Here is an 18,948-nt window from a genome sequence, read left to right as displayed (position 1 = left end):
AGGCCAAGGCTTTTTGCCACATGTCACACCAGGCTGTGGCCAACCATCTTTGCTTACAACCTGCACAGAGGATAATGGCAATTTTTCCAGAAAATTCTCACAAAAAGCAGAGAAGCTAACACACTCGTGTGTAAGATGGGCATTTTGGCTCTCACTGATTACAAACCAGCTGCTAGTGCTAACAGAGCAGTGAAATTCTCCACCATACATGGCCAGTGCCCTGACTCTTCCCATCAGAGGGCACTGCCAGGGCAGTCAGCTTGCAGAGAACGTGCTCCTCATGCACACATGGCTGTCTAAGCTGTTCTGCTGCTCTTCTTCCCAATCACCCCTTGCTACTGTAAATATAAATTAGAGCTCTTTGGAGAGATTGCCCATCTTTTTATAACAACTTTGTAAAACAACAGTCTGTCTTAGAGTACTGTATAAAGTAAGCTCAGGGCTCTCCAAAACACACAGCTCCAGGGCCTCCAAGCTCTTAATTATTAATTTCTGCATCTCTTTTATTTAACAGCTGACAATTACAGATCAGTTGATGCTAAGCTGTATCTCCAGTGAAACACGACATTAATTTTGTTTTAGCTCTTTTACTGTTATTATTCTACCTACATAATTTTCCAAATTAGCCCACTGGCAAACCCATTATCTGTAAGATATCCTTTCACTGTCTTGGTTTATACTTCCTTTTGCCATTTGCTAACGAAGAATTGGTAAAAGCTCACCAAGCTACTGCTTTCCATATGCCAAAAAAGCACAGACTTGTCTGTCAAATCTTATACAGCAATTTGAAAAGTACCCTGTGATATGACATTGAACAAGGCTGTGATGGCAGCCTTGAAAGTGAATTACAGTGTGCAGTCTCACACTGTGTGAAGCACATGATCTCAGGGTGGACAGTGTCCTCGGTGTCACCCCAGCATCTCACTGTGCCATGTCTGAGATGATGTGGAAGGTGCAAATGCAAGATGCACTCCCAGCAGGCTGCTGACCTGGTGTGCATGGCTCAAGAGTAATTAATGTCCTTACTGACTGCTTTACAGACCAGGACATTAACAAGGCACTGCCTGCTCTCAAGTGAGTGCTAGCTGAGACCTGAGAGAGCCTCTGCTGGGGGAGCCACCAGGGTCTTGCTGCTAATGACTCATTTAAAGTTAATGGGTCAGCTGCTGGAAAGGATACCCTCTGACACCTTCTTCCTGCTCACACACAGTCATTTTGCCATGAAACTGCCCCCACCTGACTCTCAGGGTTGCTGTTCCCTGAGGGTCTCCTCGGGGTTGCTGTTCCTGGAGGTAATAAGGTTTTTCTTCTTCTCTAGCCCTAGGGGTTTCACGCCAGAGCCAGAGACGACAAGCTGAGCCTGCCAGTGCAGGTTTCCAAGGTTGTTTATTCTTAATTATCTCTCAGTTCTTTCTCAGCTCTGCCAGACCTCCCCAGCAGAGCAGGACACACGGCAGGACTGGGGTGGATCAGAGGGTCCCGGGCTTTATGTACGGTCCCCTTGACCCAACCACCGTCCAAAATGTACTTTTTATTTACAAAATTTTACCAATGCCTACTACCTATGCTAACATGTCGTTTCTACTCTAAACCAATCTCTAAAATCCAACTCAGCAAAAGATGGGGGACGAGAGCAAGAACAAGGAGCACAGGGGCCACTACCCAATGCCTCCATCTTGTCTCTTCAGCCCCATATACTAAAAATCCTAGAATCTACATTTACACTCTGTGATAAACTAACTACTGCTTATTTTGAATTCTCTCAGCTTGTGATTCTTCATACAATGTGGGCATTCACTCCCATGGCCAGGGATCAGAGGCAGTGTCCTCCTGGGCTCTGTGTGAGGCTGACTGACCCCCCTGTACAGATCCCAGACCCCCTGTCCGGTCTCCAAACCCTCCAGGGTGGCCAGAGGGATGTCCTGGACTCCGACACCTGATGAGGAGCGCAGTGGGCAGCAGCCGGCCGGTGCCGGGGCTGATGCCTTCTCCACAAGCACAGCCCCACGACCCGAGGCTGGGCTGACCTCCTCAGAGGCACGCCCTGGAGAGGGTGGGCAGCCTACCTCTCTCTGATCTCCACCTCCTCGGCCTCGCACTCCGGGAGGGGGCTGTCCTGCCCCGGCCCCGCGGCGCTGGCCTCGGCAGTGCGGGGAGCCGCGGGCTGCGGCTCCGCCGCGGGCGGCTCGCAGGGGCACTCGTGGCTCTCGCCCTCCTCCTCAGAGTCCGAGGAGGAGCTCTCCTCGGAGCTGGAGTCATCGCTGGACGTGGTCTCGTACCTACGGGGAGAACGGGCAGAGCAGAGTGCTTGCTTGGTGGAACTCTAGAAACTCAGAATTTCAGGCTTTCTGTGCTAAAAGGCACTGACCCCCAAGCAAAAACTGCATTTGACCTGAGGCTGTGGAACAGGCTTCCAAAATTGAGTGATAGCCCTGGGATTACGGATTTGTAGTTTGAGTAGAAGTGTGTGATATCACATGCTGGAAAACTTAAGAGTTTAAGGTTTTAGTATATAGTAATATATATAAAGCAATATGGAGGATTTAGGATGTAGGCTAAGTTCTTCTTTCACCTTCTTCTTCGTGGTTTTTCTAATTGGGTGAGAAAAATCTGCATTGAGGACCATGGGTGGTTAGTTACTGGGTTAAAAGTATAAAATAATATAGGTGTCATCTTGTTATTGGGTAATTAGTGCTTAAAGACCATGGAAAGAGAGACAGAGCCATTTTCTACTTTGTTGGCTGGAACTCACAACTTGTCAGACTGTACTTTAGATAAGAATTAATAAACATCTGAGTCTGAACATGAGAAAACTGCATCTCCTGTGCTTTAATCCTGGCTCTAACAGAAGGAAAGAAGATAAAAAGCCAACATTTGCTCAGTGCTATTCAGCAGCAGTCAGTACCTGCCTGCACTGGCACAAATGGAAAAGCGCCTTGCAAAAGCTGTGTCCTCCTGTTTTCCCTCAGAGATCTCTTCACTGAACTCACTGTTACTGGCAAATGACACTGTCAGTCTTATGTACACAGCATGTAATGAAAGGAGCAGAACCTCATTTAAATGTAAGTTTAACATTTTGTCAGACCTTGCCTTATCCCATGAAATTACTTTGTTCAGTGTAAATTGGGTTGCCTTACCAGGCAAATACAAGCAGGGAAGCTAACAAATCTATGATAACTTTCCCTCACTATATGTAATGATACTTCTAGCTAATATGTTGGAAATTAGGTAAGTGGGATTTTTAGGCTATATACTGCACAAAACATTCGTACTGAAGAAAAACTAATCTGAGGAGAGGGCTAGGAAAGCCATATAAAAACAATTTGATGAAACCATTTCAAAGGTCTTTGCAACATTCTGCAAGGGCTAGTAATGTTTTAAAATAAGACAATTTTCCATACTGTCTTCTGTATTTGTATAGGAAGGTCTCTGTATATATTTAATACAAAGCCAGAAATATTAATTCTTAGGGCAATGGCATCTCTTACTCTGTATTGTTTAATAGCATAATGCAGCTCCTGTCAGCTACCAAAGATATATACAAGTTTTCCTTATTAAAGCACTGCCTGTGAAATGTCCCCATGGCTGTCTCGGGTTGTTTCATTTCCCTGTGGTAAATCTGCCAGGAATCTGATGTACAGGTATTTGAGACTGATGCCATATATGACTTGCAAGCACAAGAGGATTAAGAGGAGCTCAGCTGTTAAATTCTTCCTTCTGATCCTTACACTCAGCAGTTGCACCTCAGCCTGAAGGACAGGCCAAACCCATGCATGGGTTCCTGGGTTCTTTCTCTTCTTCAAACTGAAAAGTGCTACAGTAACAGATGTTTTGGAGACAGGTTTCTTACCCGCCATTAATGCCAACAAACTGCAGGTTCTTCTTGGTATTGCCCAAATCCTTCTTCCCATCTCTTTTCTTCATGATAGATTTGAGTGTGTTCTCATTATTAGCACATACTGTCAGAAAGGGAGACAGAGCACACATATCAGTGTAAATCTGTAGCAGCTTTGAAAGCAGCAGCACTAGAGCTGATTTCTCAAAACAACTCTCTATATTTCAGCAGTGCTCTGTGTAATTTACCATCTGAAGCTGGGTTTTCTAATATACATACAGTCATGGTTTGAGATGCACACTGGAAATACAGGAGAACAGCTTCAAAATCAGCTCTGGATACTAGCTGAGCCTAATTTTTCCAGCTTACAGCATGCTGCATCTTCATGATGCTTTAGAAAACTTTAAGAAAAGACACGAGCTTTTTGTTTTTCTTTGCTATTTCTGCAAAACTTTTAACACTGAATTTGGTTATTCTGTTAGCAAAATCTTAATTCTTAGTGTCAGAGAGCAGCAGCTCCTTGTCTGAATGAACACATTAATAGAGACAGCAGGTTTAACAATATATACAGCATATTTAAGAAACTATTCAACAGGGTAGATAGGCTCAATCAAGGACGGTCTTTTGGATTTCGTATAAACTGAAACAGCTTTTAAACCAATCTGTATGCAAAGGACAGGTAACACATGCATAAAAATGTAAGTATTTTAAAAAGTCATTATTAACCCTTTATCTTTCAGTACATTTTTCTTAGGAAGGTACTAAATGGCATTTCACTGATGCACTACAATGTGCCCTTTAAAACCTAACCACTACCTGCAGACACAAGGTGTCACACTGTGACTTTCCCCTCAGCTGCATGTTTTCCTGCTTTTTGCATTTTTGAGAATATTGGAAGCCTTCTTCAACTGCATTTCATACTCAGACTCCACCAGCATGACGGAAGGTGAATGTGAGCCAGTTATTACCATAGAGACCTGAGGCAAGCTGATCATCTGTCAGGTTAATTGGAGCAAGAGCTTTGTCCTGAGAAGAAAAAGACTTCCTTCCCCGAGTAGCTTCCACCAGGGGAGTCTTCCTCTCCTCCTGAGTGGGCACAGTGTCCTGCTCCAGTTTCAGTGTTCGCAAATTTGAAGTTAGGTGTGTGTTTGCAAGTTGGCCATGAGGGATGTACTCCAAAGTAGCACCTGCCAAAGAAGACAGTAGGCATCACAGAGGAGTCAAACAAAAAGTATCTCTATCAGTACTGTGATTCACAGGAAAAAAATGCCAACAAACTGGAAAAAAAAGGGCAATGTCCTTTAAAATACTATTTTCTGAGGATCTCGTAGGAAAAATACTGTGATTGTTTTCAGAAAATGCCAAAAAAAATGGCCGTGAGTTTTTCTTTTGATAAAGACATACAATACAAGGAGAAGCTATAAAAATATTGGCTTTAAAATGCATGAAAGGCATGGTCCTTTCCTTTCCAAAGGAATGGTCTTTCCTTCTCTTTCAGTATGAGCAGTGACCTCAGCTCCTGCTGCCCTGGCCAGGGTGGGCTCACTGAGCTGCTCCTTGGTGACATGCCTGAAGAGCACAGCACGTTCACAGGCTCTGAAGGTTCTTTCAGCAAGAACAGTAACCTCTTTTTTTTTTTTCCTTGTTTTTTCAGAAATGTCATCTTCCATGAAAGCAGAAAGTTTTCAGGAAATTTTCCTTTTTTTCCAGTACTCAATCTAATTCTGAAAGCTATGTGCTTTGCCCAGGTACTGAGACAACTGCGATGAACTCCCCACACACTACATTTCTTTATTTCTTTTTTTTTTTTTTTTTTTTTGGTCAGAATTGTACTGAGCTAGTAGTTGTATTTAAACCAAATTCCAAATGTTTGGGTTGTACTTTTTTCCCTTGCTGATTTGCTGGGTTCACTCACTTTTTCCCATTGTGTATTCAAAAGGCAGTGCTAATTACTCACAGACTTTTACAGATTCCCCTGGAGTTACTCCAGCTGTGCTATTACAACTTCTCTACAAATCTGCACAAATGCTTTTGTTTGTGGAACACACTGAGTGTTTTTTTTACACACATATGCCTCCCTACGTGATCTTGTTAGCATTCAAGGAATAAAAAGCTGAAGTTTAACCTGCTTTAAAGACTATTATTTTTTTTTCCACTCTTTTTTTTTGCTTCAACCATGTGTGCCTCCATATTATTTTTTGCGTTTGTATTTATACAGAATTAAGGCACAGCTTTCTCATTCAAGTATGAGTGGCACTGCACAGGGTCTACTGCAGTAAGGCAAATTCTAAACATTAATTTTTAGACGCACAGTTACATCTCTGTCTAGCAAGCTGCTCTTGTTAGACAGCCTTTCCCCCTTGTCACCTCACCTCAGTAAATTTTTCCTACAACAGGACATAAAAAACCTGATTTTTCCAAACACTGCCACTTCCCAGCAGCTTCCTCCTTTTTGCTCCCAGTCCCACCCAAGTCTCTGAGCTCCCAACCAAACCCTGCATGCCTTTCCCTTCTCCAGCAGTGAGCCCTGCTGCCCAGTTCCACCATGGCTTACAGCTTCTCAACACACAGGGGAAGCTGTCTGCAGGAAAAGACATGCAGCAGGGTACATGGACATCACAGGCACGTCAGCACAAGCAGAGCAAAAAAAGCTTTTTCTTAAGAGTGAAACGTGTGTCTCTGTGTCTGTGTGTTTGTAAGAAGGTGGCAGCTTCCCAGGGCCCTCTGAATAGGAGCAACCCTTCTGGAGACACCTCTGAGCACCTGGACACCCAGGAAAACCAAGAGGGAAGCCCTGCCCTTGCTCCCCCACCTCTCCCCACCTTGCAGACTGACTGACTTTGGTCAGATCTCTCTTCCCAACAGCAGGCATCATCCCTCATCCAGCTGAGGAGAAGAGGGCTGCCAGGGTGACAGAACGCCAAGCCAAACCAATGATTTTTACACTCCCTTAACTGAAAAACCAGAGAACTGTCTCTTTGCTTGCTTGGAGCTGTGACAGGCACAATTAAAGAGTATCAAGCAGAGTAACCACTTCCAGCTACAGCTGGTGGTGGCTGCCTGGGCTGGTTTTACCAGGTTTTACCTTCTGCTCCAGACTGGCCTCTGAGGACTTGGGAAGGAGTGAAGGAAACCTGCTCTGAAGCATCCAGGGATATGCAAAGACTCCAAAGATGCCCAGGTGTACTTTCAGCAGAACTGTCTGCATCCTCTGCCAGACATCACAGTGCTCCCACAACAGCAGCTGTGACAACCATGGTGTGTCTGGAGGCACAGGGGGCCCTGTGCATGCAGAGCTGAGGGCAGGACTCTGGCAGGGCAAAGCAGGGCTCCAGAAGCAACAGCAGCACCTGGTGAACCCTTGTTATTCCCCCTGAGCCTGAGGGGGGAATATCCTGAGCCTGAATTTCCCCAGTTTTCCTGAATTTCCCCAATTTTCCCTGAATTTCCACACTGAATTCAGGATCTAGGACATGATGCCTGTGCCTTCCAATGAAGAAGAAAAGGGCTCTGCTCAGCTGGCCCCTGGCACCTGGCTAAAGGGGATGACACCAAGGCTTGAGGGCAAGGAGACAACAAATGTGCATTAGGCAAACCAGTCAGTGCACTCATTCTCCCTGCAAAGCTCTTAGATCTCTACACTTATTACATGCACAGCACCCAGTGATGAGGGAAAGAGAGCCTTGGGTCCAGTACTAGTGCTGCAAGCTGTTAATTATCATTTAATATCAGCTCCCAGGCTTTCCCCTTTTCAAGACAACTGAGCCCAATCACTGAGAAAAACAGTGAAAGAAAGAGAAAAAAGAGAGAAAGAGGAAAAAGAGAGAAAAAAGGAAGGAGCTGTGCCACCCAGCATTGCAGTCCATGTTTTAATAGATTAAAATCTACTGCTGTGCAAACCAAAAAGCCAAATGAACCAAGTCTCTTCTATCTCTGACAGAACTGCAGGGCCACTGTTAGGGCTGGAGGTTGTGCACACCTGTCCAGTGTGGAAATGAAACCCTGGCTGAAGATCACCACTGGTCTACACAGATCTTAAAACAGACTCTTCCTCTCACCTCACAGAGATCAAGGATGCTTGAGCAGAATCCTTCCACAGGTCACACAGCCCTGACAGCAAATCTGCCAGCAGGTCAGTACTCAGACATTGCCTCCAGACACAAACCCTCAGGCAGACTTGCCCTGATAATATTCCTCAGTTTACTCTTCCAGGCAAATACTGCAAACTTGGCATAAGTTTCTAAGTATTGATATAGAATAGCAAACTACAGCAGGGAGCTGTCAAGAACTTCTAATGTATTTTGCAACATAGTAGAGGATTTTGGAAAAGCTCGGGAGTAATTTAGAGACAAAAGTATGACACAACAAAACAAAAAAACTTACTAACTTCAGCTGTACATAAGCACTTATGCAGAAGCTGCTCTCATCAGTTTCAGAGGGAGACAAGGGGTTGAAGCATGTTCAGGGGTTTAGCTCCAGTGGTTTGAAGGAATGAGAGCACCCATTTTTACTTTTTTAGAAGGAATCTCCTCTCATAAACCACTTGTGCTTCTTTCGAAAATCTCACCAATTTAAACCAGGGTGACAGTAAAGCTGCTACAGAGAAGGAACAGATTGCCCATGCCATTTCTGGTACCTATAATATCTGTCTACTGTTATTCAGATGCAATTTTCCTTCCTAACTGCAGACCTTCCCTCACATTTATGACAGCACAAGTAGTCATGCTGTTAGGTGGCCCAGGGAACTCAACAGATTCTTTTGAATTTGTGATGAACTCATGAGAACGGAAGTCTGGTCTGCTTTTGAAAATTTCCATTTAGTTTGATGGAAGCAAACCTAGGTATTATCATAAAAACAATTCAGCTTGACAGTACTTTTATCCCACTGGAAATCAAGAGAAGTACAAACAAGGCCAGGGAATTAAACAGCATCAGGATGAGAACCTAGCTTCCTGGTTGGAACATCACAGGATTCTAGTTTAAAAAGTGGACAAGCTGACTATGTTGTAGCTGCACAAAGATTTTATTTTTAACCTTTTGGTCAGTGAAGCCTTTATTTGCACAGCATGTTTATAATGGTCAGTGATACAAGCTATACATTCCCCACTAAAGACAGTGCATAAATACTGTCTGGAGCATATATAGCAAGGAAATACTTCTCTTTACTGCATGATTTCTTTGCAGTAATAATAATCTCATTATAAAATTATTTCAACTGAAGTACTGTTCTCCAGTGTTTTTAAATCTTCATGCCTAGAAAGGTTTTTTTTAATAGTTTAGGTTTTTTTAATATAAATTATTTTAATCTACTTTCAATTTGGTTTCCTTATCAGAACTGTTGAAGAAAAAAACCCATTCTACTAATGTACATAAAAAGGCAGTAATGAGCAAACATGTTACGTTTAAAGATTTACAAAGATTGGTAGTAACCCATCCAACTGATGAAAGCAGTACCTTCACAGCACCAGAGCACAGTGTCATTATAAAAGGTACTTTTGAGCCATTCCGGGTTAAAAGTCAGTGAATTTAAAATTTCAAAAGAAAAAATTGCCACATATGAGCTTTTTACACAATTAACTGTCAGAAGGCAGATTATTTGGGGCCCAGGCAGAGGCAGATGTTGAACTACCATTCATGTCCAGGAAAACACTCCTAATAGGATGAAGGCTCTAGTAAGAGGACTGCAGGAACAATCTCATTTTCACTCTCACTTTAACCTTTTTAGCTGTGCTGAGAAGCTGCTTTCCATCCCCAAATTAGACTGTGAATCCAGTTTGTTGAATCTGGAAGTTAAAACCAATTCTTCTCATTAAACACAGCTGACCACAAAAGATCACACATCTTTGAAGCAGCTAATGATCTTATTTATGAAATGCTGTCTTTTCCAAGACAACTGTGTGTGAAGCTTGGTGAAAGCCATCCTTCATCTCCCTGAGGAGTGGTGGATCAAAGCATCTCATGATGCTGGGCACAGTAGAAGGGTCAGCTTGGAGTATTTGTTTCTGTCTCATTCACGTGGATTTGACTTCATCAGCTGATGCTTTATTGTTGCTGAAATATGACAACACTTCCTTGGAAAAACGGGAATTTCCTGCTATTAAGTATTCATAGCTGTGCTTGTTACCATGGGAGCTGAAGTCTCAACGGAGCTCAGTGCCTGAACATTATAAATCCCTGTGCCACACCATAGGGAGAGAACTGGGGCTCTATCTGACAGATATCTTAGCAGGCTGTGGATTGCCACTCTCTAAGCAGCAATAAAATTGAAGGGAAAAATAATCTATACTGTGGCAAATTATGCTCTTTGCTAACTGAAGCAGAAGCCAGGAGATAGAGCAGCTTTGAGATTCCAACACTACATGCAGTACCACCACTGAACGAAACCAGCAAATATTATGATGCTAATAATGACAACAGTAATAAGCTTGTGTTAACATATGACCTCTTTGAAGAGGTTTATGAAGGTTGGTGCCATTTTTGAACAGCATTCCCATCTGAGCTTCCCATGTAGTCACAACTAGCAGAAACCACCTGCCACATGAAACATGCAGAGGAGGCACTGTGCTCTCTGAGACACCAGCCAGACATGTAAATAAACAATACTCATGCAGCACTTAGGTGGGACCATCTGCATGGCTGTTTTACATCATGCACTGCCTTCCAGGGAATGTGCAAAACGCTGCAGGTGTGTCAGTCACCTTCCCCCCAGCAGAGTGATGGATGGATCCTGCTTGTTACACAGGCAAGAACATCTGCACAGAAACTTAACCTGGTGATTAAGGCATGCATCTGTGGCAGCTGGAGCTGAGGACCTCCTTCACTTGCCCAGACAAAGGCACAACCACTGTGATTTCTAGCAACCCACAGCTGTACAGGATCAGAACCACACCTGTGCCACATCAGCACAGGCTTCTGAGCCCCAAGCAAGCCCTGAGTCTTCAGCTACAATGAAGTCCATGCTGCTAGGAGGAAAGTTACTGACCCCTCAAACCACACAGTCTTTGACAGAAAGTTCTGTGAAATGTAAGAACTACAAAGAAAAACAGCTTTCTCCAACTTGCTGCATTACAACTGACAACACAGAAGAAGATGACCAAATTCACACTGCCTCATTAGCCCTACACACCAATTTTGGAGAACCAGGGGCTTCTCACATCATCATTCTTCTGTTCTTTCTATTGTCCCTCAGCCTGCTTCTCCAGCTCTGGTTAAAACCCAAAAGTTGAAGACCTTGGAAGATTTTCCATCAGGTGGTACATCAAGATTTCCTTACCCTCTAGACTTGCTGACACCAGAATGCTTCCCATTTTATTTTACTCCCTGAAGTTTTAACTCAAGAAGCTACTTCCTTCCTCATAGTGACTAAGTAGTGTACTGCTTACCAGGGACACTCAGTCAGGATTGTTCTGAAATGCGACAATAAAACCGATATCTGAAGATCACTGAGGCAAAATAGCAATGCATTTCAGGTCAAGTATGATCAGCCAATTTTTCAGGGCAATGGCAGATCTGTTGTTTTTTAAATACCATTCTTGAAAACTCCCTGCCAATGAAAGACAGCCACCTAGACTTGCAAAAAGATTTGTGAAAAGCCCGTGTAATTAGAACCCATACAGGTGACATCAAGCTTCTGGCTGATATCTTGCAAAACACATCATATGAGCATTCAAACATAACATCCTGAAAACTCTTTAAAAATCTAGTGCAGCAAACAGAGGAGATGAATGCATTCACCTCCTTTTAGGCCTCCTACATGGATCTAAGAACATGGATCAGTTAGCATCTAGGTTTGTGACCCACATCCATAAGCTGGACACACAGGCTGCCAAGGGCAGCTAACGTGACTTTGCAGAGTGCAAATGTGGTTGTCTGGCCAGCAGGTTAGAATTCCCTAAGGTCACTAGGGCTTCTGAAAGACAGTACATATGTAAATGTTAATAGGAGTTGCCAAAATACGGAAGGGAATTATTTTGTAACAAGATTATTTTGTAACAAGGAAAATGCCAATTGCTTATGGACTTGGTTCAAAGATCATCTCGGCAGTCTGAGGTGTCTAGAGATGAAAACTGCCAGGCTGTGTCCTGCTCAGCAGGCTCCAGCTATCCTGCCTGTGTCTCCATCACCTGCCACAAGCTGTGTCAGGGAAGGTGAGGTGGCAGAGGCCCCTGCAGCACACCCTGTCTCCCCAACTACAGCAGGGAGAAAAATCTGTAAAGCTGAGAACTTGGCTGATGTGCTGCCTCAGAAGCAGTGCAGACCTCTGATCCATTAGTGTGGCAAACTGGCACCCCAATCATACACCTCAAAACTACCCTCAAAGTATTTCTGCCCTAATAGAAACTGGCCTCTAAGAGATACTCCTAAGGATGCTCTTTGAAAAAAGCATTAAGGATGATGCTACAGATGCTAATTGGAAACTTCAGCCTGTTTTTCTAAAAAAATTAGGCTTGTGGGGTCAATAGATTCAACTCAACTGCTTATTTGAACTCAACTGCAATAGAGACTTCTGAGTCTCTGAAGGCTTTTTGTGTTTACACAAGCTTTACAAAAATCAGTCTGAGATGCCAGGCATGAAGAAAAGGACACTGGCTGAGTTCACACACAGAACACCTGAAAAGCTGCATGCAAGGGATCTAAATGTGAGGAAAAAGAATTATTAAGAGCTCACAAGCTATCATGAAATACCTTTTCATGCATGGAAAAAGAAAGGCTTTATTAGTTCCAGTGATTACAGAATTATTCAAGTTAGTGCTTCATTCAGCAAAAAATCCTTCCACAGAACTATGTAACACATGATCAGTAAAACCATAGGAAAGGGCAGCAGGACCAGCAGATAAATGCATTAAAGGCAACATTTTCAAAATTAATAGAAAGAGATCAGGTAACTGATTTCAGGCTTAAGGCCTCTTTTCCACTTCAATTCTGCATGGATCTAAACTGTTATAGACTACAGCTTGATTTATGTATGCAGTCCAGGCATCCCTCACTAGCGACTAAAAATAAAGAAATTTTACACTCATCATCCACAGCTAAAGATAATGGCATTACAAGTTAAAATAAAATTATTCCAGAATAATTTTATCAGGAATGTGAAATCTGAATCCAAGTGTGAACATTTTTGAGTAAATATGATCTGTTGTTCCACCTGTGTCTAGATGCTTTCAATGCTACACATTTGGTACTGGGCAGTGAAAGCTGGGAGAGGAATTAAGGATTTACAGCTAGTGATAACTCTGGTTCGCTGTTTTTACAGACACTTTTGATGTCTTCTAGATACCCGTATTGTTGTTGTTGTTATTATTATTATTATTATTATTATTATTATTATTATTATTATTCTTCCATCACTACTTGTAAGAAGACTAGAATATTAAGTGCATACCAGAAAGATAATAATACTGCTTATCTAGTATCATATTGCATATGTATGCAGAGAGAATAGCACATGTTTTCCTTACTGCTACATAAATGTTGATTATTCCTTGACTATGGGACCCTAAACCTTTCACCTCAGCTCATTAAATGGATGGTTCTATTAGCACATCAACACGGAAAAAATCAGATTTACCAAGCTGCATTTTAACAAAAATAGGTAAATTTTAAGCAAGCTGCAGGAGCTTTACGTAGCTATTTGGATTAGCCAGTAACATTATGCTGACATTTAATAATACCTACTCAGGGTTCTTTTCCCAGTTCAGCACCTACAAGACAGATGCACTTGCACCAGCTTTTCTCACCTTCCTAACCTCTTGTTTCAGCCACTGAATGGCAGGAGCAAGAAGAAAGTATCTAACAGTCACCACCAGGCATTACATATTGCTTTCCAGGAAGTCACTGCTCATGAACTTAATAGTAATGTGATTGCATTCACCAGTAAGATATTAGAAAAAAAATATTTAAACTAGAATATCAGGCACATAAAAAAATACTTTAAAAAGGAATCACCTCTACCCCAGGGAATAAAGAAATCCCTCAAACTGTCTATATTTTGAATTAAGTAATTAATACTTAATAATTCTTAATTAATAGATAAAAGCAGTGTTTAAAGCAGTGTTTAAATCACAATTCCTGTCTTTCCTGAGCGTCACCAAAACCTCCAGCAGTAATTATGCCTTTCAAACACAAGGTTGCAACTAGGGATTAGGACAAACAGTTACTAGAACAGAGAAAGCCCAAGATGTGGTTTCTGTGAAGTTCTCTGGAGTTGCTCAGTTTGTTACAAAGCAATCAGCCCTGCTGGAATGGGGAAAGCACCCCACAGCTCCCCGTCTGAGCAGCACAAGGAACAAAAGCAATGTGCCTTTGGAAGAAACACTGTAAAATCCAGGCAAATGTCTGTGGCAACGAGTCAGTTTGATACCAACACACTGCATGTGACTTTCAGCTCTGTCAGATCTGACTCTGTTGTTTTTAAGAACAGGCGTGCCAAGTTCAAAATTCCAAACCCATGGGCATTAACCTCAAATGCTCCTAAAGTTGCAACTTTAAGTCCACATGCTGCACAGTGGTTAAACCTTTCAAAATTTTAGACACCTCTCTTGCATGGTCAGAGCCATGGCACCATCATCACCAGGACTTTCAGAGCTTGCTGGGCTGGGACAGATAAAACCACCTCTGCTTTTTCAGCTGCAACGGGCAGGACAGAATACCCAATGGGCACATTCAACAGCAGTGCTGTGCTCTGTGCTTCTCTGGGGAGGGCTTCCAGACTAACAGAGAGCCTGGCAGGCAGCTGCTCTGCAGCCCTGGGAAGGAGCTGAGCACTGCACCAGATGAGTGCTCCGATGCTGGGCTTACCTGATGGGGTGCTTCTCTCCATGCACTGCTTCTGAAGGTCCAGGCCCCGCAGCTCCTCTGTACTGGCATATTTCATGACAGAGTTGATGGAGGTGAGGGTGCTCAGGAGTTGTGAATTCAGAGATCCAATCTGGGAGTGGGGCTCCCCAAAGGCTTCTGCCAATTCGCTGTAATTTTCAGCAAGCAGCATCTGCTGCTCCTGCAGCAGCTTCTGCACACGTTCGATGTAGTGATCCAAGCCTGTCCTCAGCTCAGGTGGAGGCAGAGGGCTCTCCAGCTGACAGCTGACCGGCTCGCACACAGACTCTCCCCCCACACCAATGCTCCTGGTGCCAGCTGGAACAACCGGCAGCGGAGGCGGCCCGCAGGCGATGCTCCTCATTTTCAGACCAACCAGGTAGTTCTCATGAACGCTGATCTGTCCGACGCCGCAGTCCTTGGTTTTGACTGCAGAAGGCCTTTCCGAGCCAGGCTGGCCGGCGAGCACGGTGCCCACGCCGACGGAGCGCACCTTGGCGGCCGCCTGCACGTCCTTCACCCGCCCGTCCCCCACCGCCACGCTCCGCAGCTCCACGCCCTCCGTGCCCGTCTGCTTGTCACAGCTGCTCAGAGCCGTGTTGGTGCCGCTCTCTGCCACGCGGGCCGCCTCCGTGCTGGTGCAGCGGGTCACCATCTCCAGAGCAGTGCTGGTTTGCTGGCTGGCTGTGGAAGGCACGGCCATCACCGTGGCCTCGGCCCTGGGCACGGCCTCCGTGGATGTCTCACGGGACACGTGCTCCTTGGGCTCACAAACCACCACGTGCACCGAGCAGTCCCCGCAGCCCACAGACCTCACTGCTCCCACCGCCCGCGCCACCTGGCAAGGGCTGGGAGCCTCTGAGGGCGCATCCGTGTTGACACCTGTCTCACAGATGCTGGTCTCTGTGCCCACTGACTTATCATGCAGCTCCATGGACCTCCCCGTGCCCTGATCTTGCACCTCTGCCCTCTCCCTCACCAGCCAGCGGCTCATCAGGAGCTCGGGGCCCGCGGCCGTGCTCCGCGTGGCGGGGCTGCAGGAGGTGCCAACGCTGCTGGTCTGCAGATGGTTCCCCACCGACGAATCGGCGACCTCCACGTGGTCTCCCACCATTTGGTCTCTCGTGTGTACGACAGCTTCCACCATCCTACTGACAACATGGGGCTGAGCCAGCGTGGCTTTATCCACCTTTTTTCTAGACCCGGCCGCCTGCAACTCCTGTTTCAGTTTTGTCATTTCTCTGTCATGGGTGGTTTCCTTTAACTGGACCTCTAGCCTGTAAATCTTCTCCTTAAGGGCTTCAATGGTCTGCTGCTGAAGCTCTATCTCTTTCTCAACCTCTGTAGACAATCCCAGCATGGCCTCTGTCACCCCAACTCCACACTCCCTCATTTCTTGCTCTGTTCCCACAGCTACTTCTTTGTGTTGCCTTGCAGATCTGTTGTATATAATGACATCGTTCATGTTCTCATCAGCACCCACAGCAACAGATCGGGCTTCTTTCGTCAGGCCTTCTCTGTTCACCCGAAGGTTTGCCGGACTTTCGTAGTTGCTGTCTTGGATTTTTTTCTCCAAGGCTTGCATCTCAGCAGTCAGCTGTCTGAATTCCTCTATTCTCTGAGAGCTCTGCTCCACACTCTCCATCTCTTCCTCACAATCTATATACAGTTCTCCACCTCTCCTCACCTGAGACATGTGCTCCCACTGCTCTGCATTTCCCGCACTATAGGATCGCTTTCTGAAACCGTACGCGTCGTTTTGAGTGGCTTTCCTGTGGCTTTTGAGCTCAGCCATCATGTGCCTCTTCTCCTCCTGCAACACTGAGATTTTGACCTGCAGCACAGGAATGGTCTTGACTTGCTCCTCGAGCTCCTTGAGACGCTTGAGGGCAATGGCCATTTGCTCCCTGATGTGCTGCAGATGCACGGGGCTCACGTTGGTCACTGGCGTGGATATTCCCGAGCTCATGGGGCTGTGACGGATGGAACTGCCCAGGGAGGAGCTGAAACAGGCACCGTAGTCTCCGTTCCCCTGATACCCATTCTGCAGGTGCTGAGACACGTGACTGTACCCACTGGATCCCACAAAAGAGGGCAGGGAGCTTGTGGAGCCCATGCCTCCAAAGCTGGACAGTCGAGGCCTGCGGACATCTCCAGGTGTGACCTGCATCATCCTCTCCTGCTCCAGTCGCCTCCGTGTTTCCATGAGAGTTTTTGTCACGAGGAGGTTGTGCCGAGGAGGCTGGGGGGAGGGAGGAGGAAGCTGTTTATTCTCTGGGACAGTTAAGTAGGTAGGAGATACTTCAAAGGAAACTGAGGGTTTTGCAGGGACGGACAAGGTTGCTTGACTCCTCGTTGTCAAGGACTGCTTGTTCTCATCACTGTTTGATGAAGAGAGAGACTCTGTGGAGGTCCAGCCACTGCACTGGCCACCAGAGTTCTTGGTACCCACAGAGGCTGGTACAGCTTTCCTCCTCTTTCGTATATTTAGTTTCTTAATGGTATTCCCCTTCTGTATATCATCCACATACTTCAGAAAATCCAAGTCTAGCTGGTAGCCATAAGGTGTTTCCACAAAATAGGGGTCTTTCCGTTCTTTTTCATCTTCTCCATTTATAGCAACTTCCTCTTTTTCTGGAAAAGAAGAGACAAAATCAGCATTCAGTAAACCACATACTCAGACACGAGTGCAGGAAGATGGGTGCTCACTGGGAGGCAGAAACTGCTGCTGCAGCTCGGCGAACAGACCGACTTTCCGCTGACTGACTCTTAACACTAAATCCCTGTTAACTTTTAAAAAGTTAATCAGTGGGTTTTCAAATGCTGCAAAGTGCATACCCACATAAGTGTACACACAGAGAGCGTCTATTAACGAAGGGGCACGGCCAGCAGCTCAAAGCTGGTCTTGCACAAACCCCTCTGGTCTTCCCATGCCTCACCAATCTTTCACACATGCCATATTCTCCTGCAGACAGCACAGGATTGCAGCGTTCCACACAAATCACCTGCAGACCAACTTCTCCAGAGGCTGCACTCAGGCAGGCGAGGGGAACTCTGACCCCGCTCCTTATGCAACTGATGCCATTAGACTTTGCACAGCTCTGCAGCGCTGCTCCATGGCTCTGGGAAGTGCCATGAATTTGCTCTCAGCTCACATTACTTCCACCAGCACCTCTGCCTCTTTCGTTTTAAACTCCCTGGAGCTCCCATCACCACGGCAGGCAGCAAGACCCCCTTCCAGCAGGGTCCTGAACCCCACTGCTCAGGGACCAGACTCGTACAAGAGGTGCACCCTCCTGCCCTCCAGACGCAGGACTCACCTGATCCCGAAGCGATCTAAACAAAAAGTTCAACACATCTGCTGGGTTTTCTCAGCCTGCGTATTTATATAAGGCACTGCCACACAACCTGCTCCTCCTGGCCTCATACTCGGCAGGAGGAAAAGTACAAATAAAGGAAAAGAAAAAAAAAAAAAAAAGAAAAAAAAGAAGAAAACCCAAAAAAGAAACCCAAAAAACGGAAAAACAACTACTGCGAGTTATGCGCTGGAGGAATAATAAAAGCCGGCTTTCCGGTTACCTGACTTAGCCACATGTCTCTGCCCCCACACTGCAAATTTTCCAGCCACGTATGGCTGTCCCAGCCTCGTGTGTCACACTCCGGAGCCCTGCCTCCCTCCCGCTTCGCCCGTAAGGAAGCGCCGTCCTCCCCCGCGCTCCGCCCGCCGCCGCGCAGGCTGCGCTCCCCTCCCTGCCAAAAGGAGAGATTTGGGAGCCGCGTCTTCCTAAGGGAATGTAAGCCTCAGGGAGGGAAAGGAGGAGGCAGCGCGGAGAAAGGAGGAAAAAAAAAAAAAAAAAAAAAAAAGAAAGCGCGCTCGACTTACTGCAAGTACAGGAAGTGACTTAATGTTGTACTGAAAAGGTTTGCGGCGGGGGGGAAGCGCCTGTTTTTCCAGTCTCCTTGGCATACTTAAGAAAAGCTTTGCCTGCACACAGTGTGACTGTTTTCATGGCGGTCCGTCATGCTTTTGGCTGCCACAGGACTGTTGCTGCTCGGGGAGACGCTGCTCACAAGAACCTACCATCCCCGGTTCGGGAAAAGAACGGGATGGAGGCACAGACACGGGCACATGCCAGAGCCAAGCAGTGGGGCCGACCGGGTCACCTCAGTACCTCGGTTCTGCAGTGCAGACAGACAGACACAAACAACCCCCCCAGACCACATGTTTCAGCTGAAAGACCGGAGAGTCGCTATGGTGTGGTATTTACTTACAGATGCACCCAAAATAGCCATCTAAA

At 45.6% G+C, this 18,948-nt stretch overlaps 1 protein-coding gene across 5 annotated transcripts in view; it reads right to left on the bottom strand.

Moving 5' to 3' along the window:
* Window positions 1-18,948, bottom strand: part of KANK1 (KN motif and ankyrin repeat domains 1) — a 128,983-nt gene that overhangs the window by 10,534 nt on the left and 99,501 nt on the right. For 4 of the 5 annotated variants that reach the window (XM_063421519.1, XM_063421517.1, XM_063421518.1 and 1 more), the window contains 4 exons: window positions 14,633-17,284; window positions 4,804-5,022; window positions 3,851-3,959; window positions 2,067-2,279 (listed from right to left, as the gene is read on the bottom strand). In XM_063421519.1, the coding sequence (XP_063277589.1) occupies window positions 2,067-2,279; window positions 3,851-3,959; window positions 4,804-5,022; window positions 14,633-17,284 (3,193 nt within the window). The remainder of the gene's footprint in view (window positions 1-2,066; window positions 2,280-3,850; window positions 3,960-4,803; window positions 5,023-14,632; window positions 17,285-18,948) is intronic. The other variant, XM_063421521.1, reaches the window with a different exon arrangement.

This window comes from Prinia subflava, chromosome Z (assembly GCF_021018805.1).
Source record: "Prinia subflava isolate CZ2003 ecotype Zambia chromosome Z, Cam_Psub_1.2, whole genome shotgun sequence".
Lineage (NCBI taxonomy): Eukaryota > Metazoa > Chordata > Aves > Passeriformes > Cisticolidae > Prinia > Prinia subflava.
The sequence above is the reverse complement of the archived record's forward strand: the minus strand, read 5'-3'. Positions and strand labels throughout refer to the sequence as shown.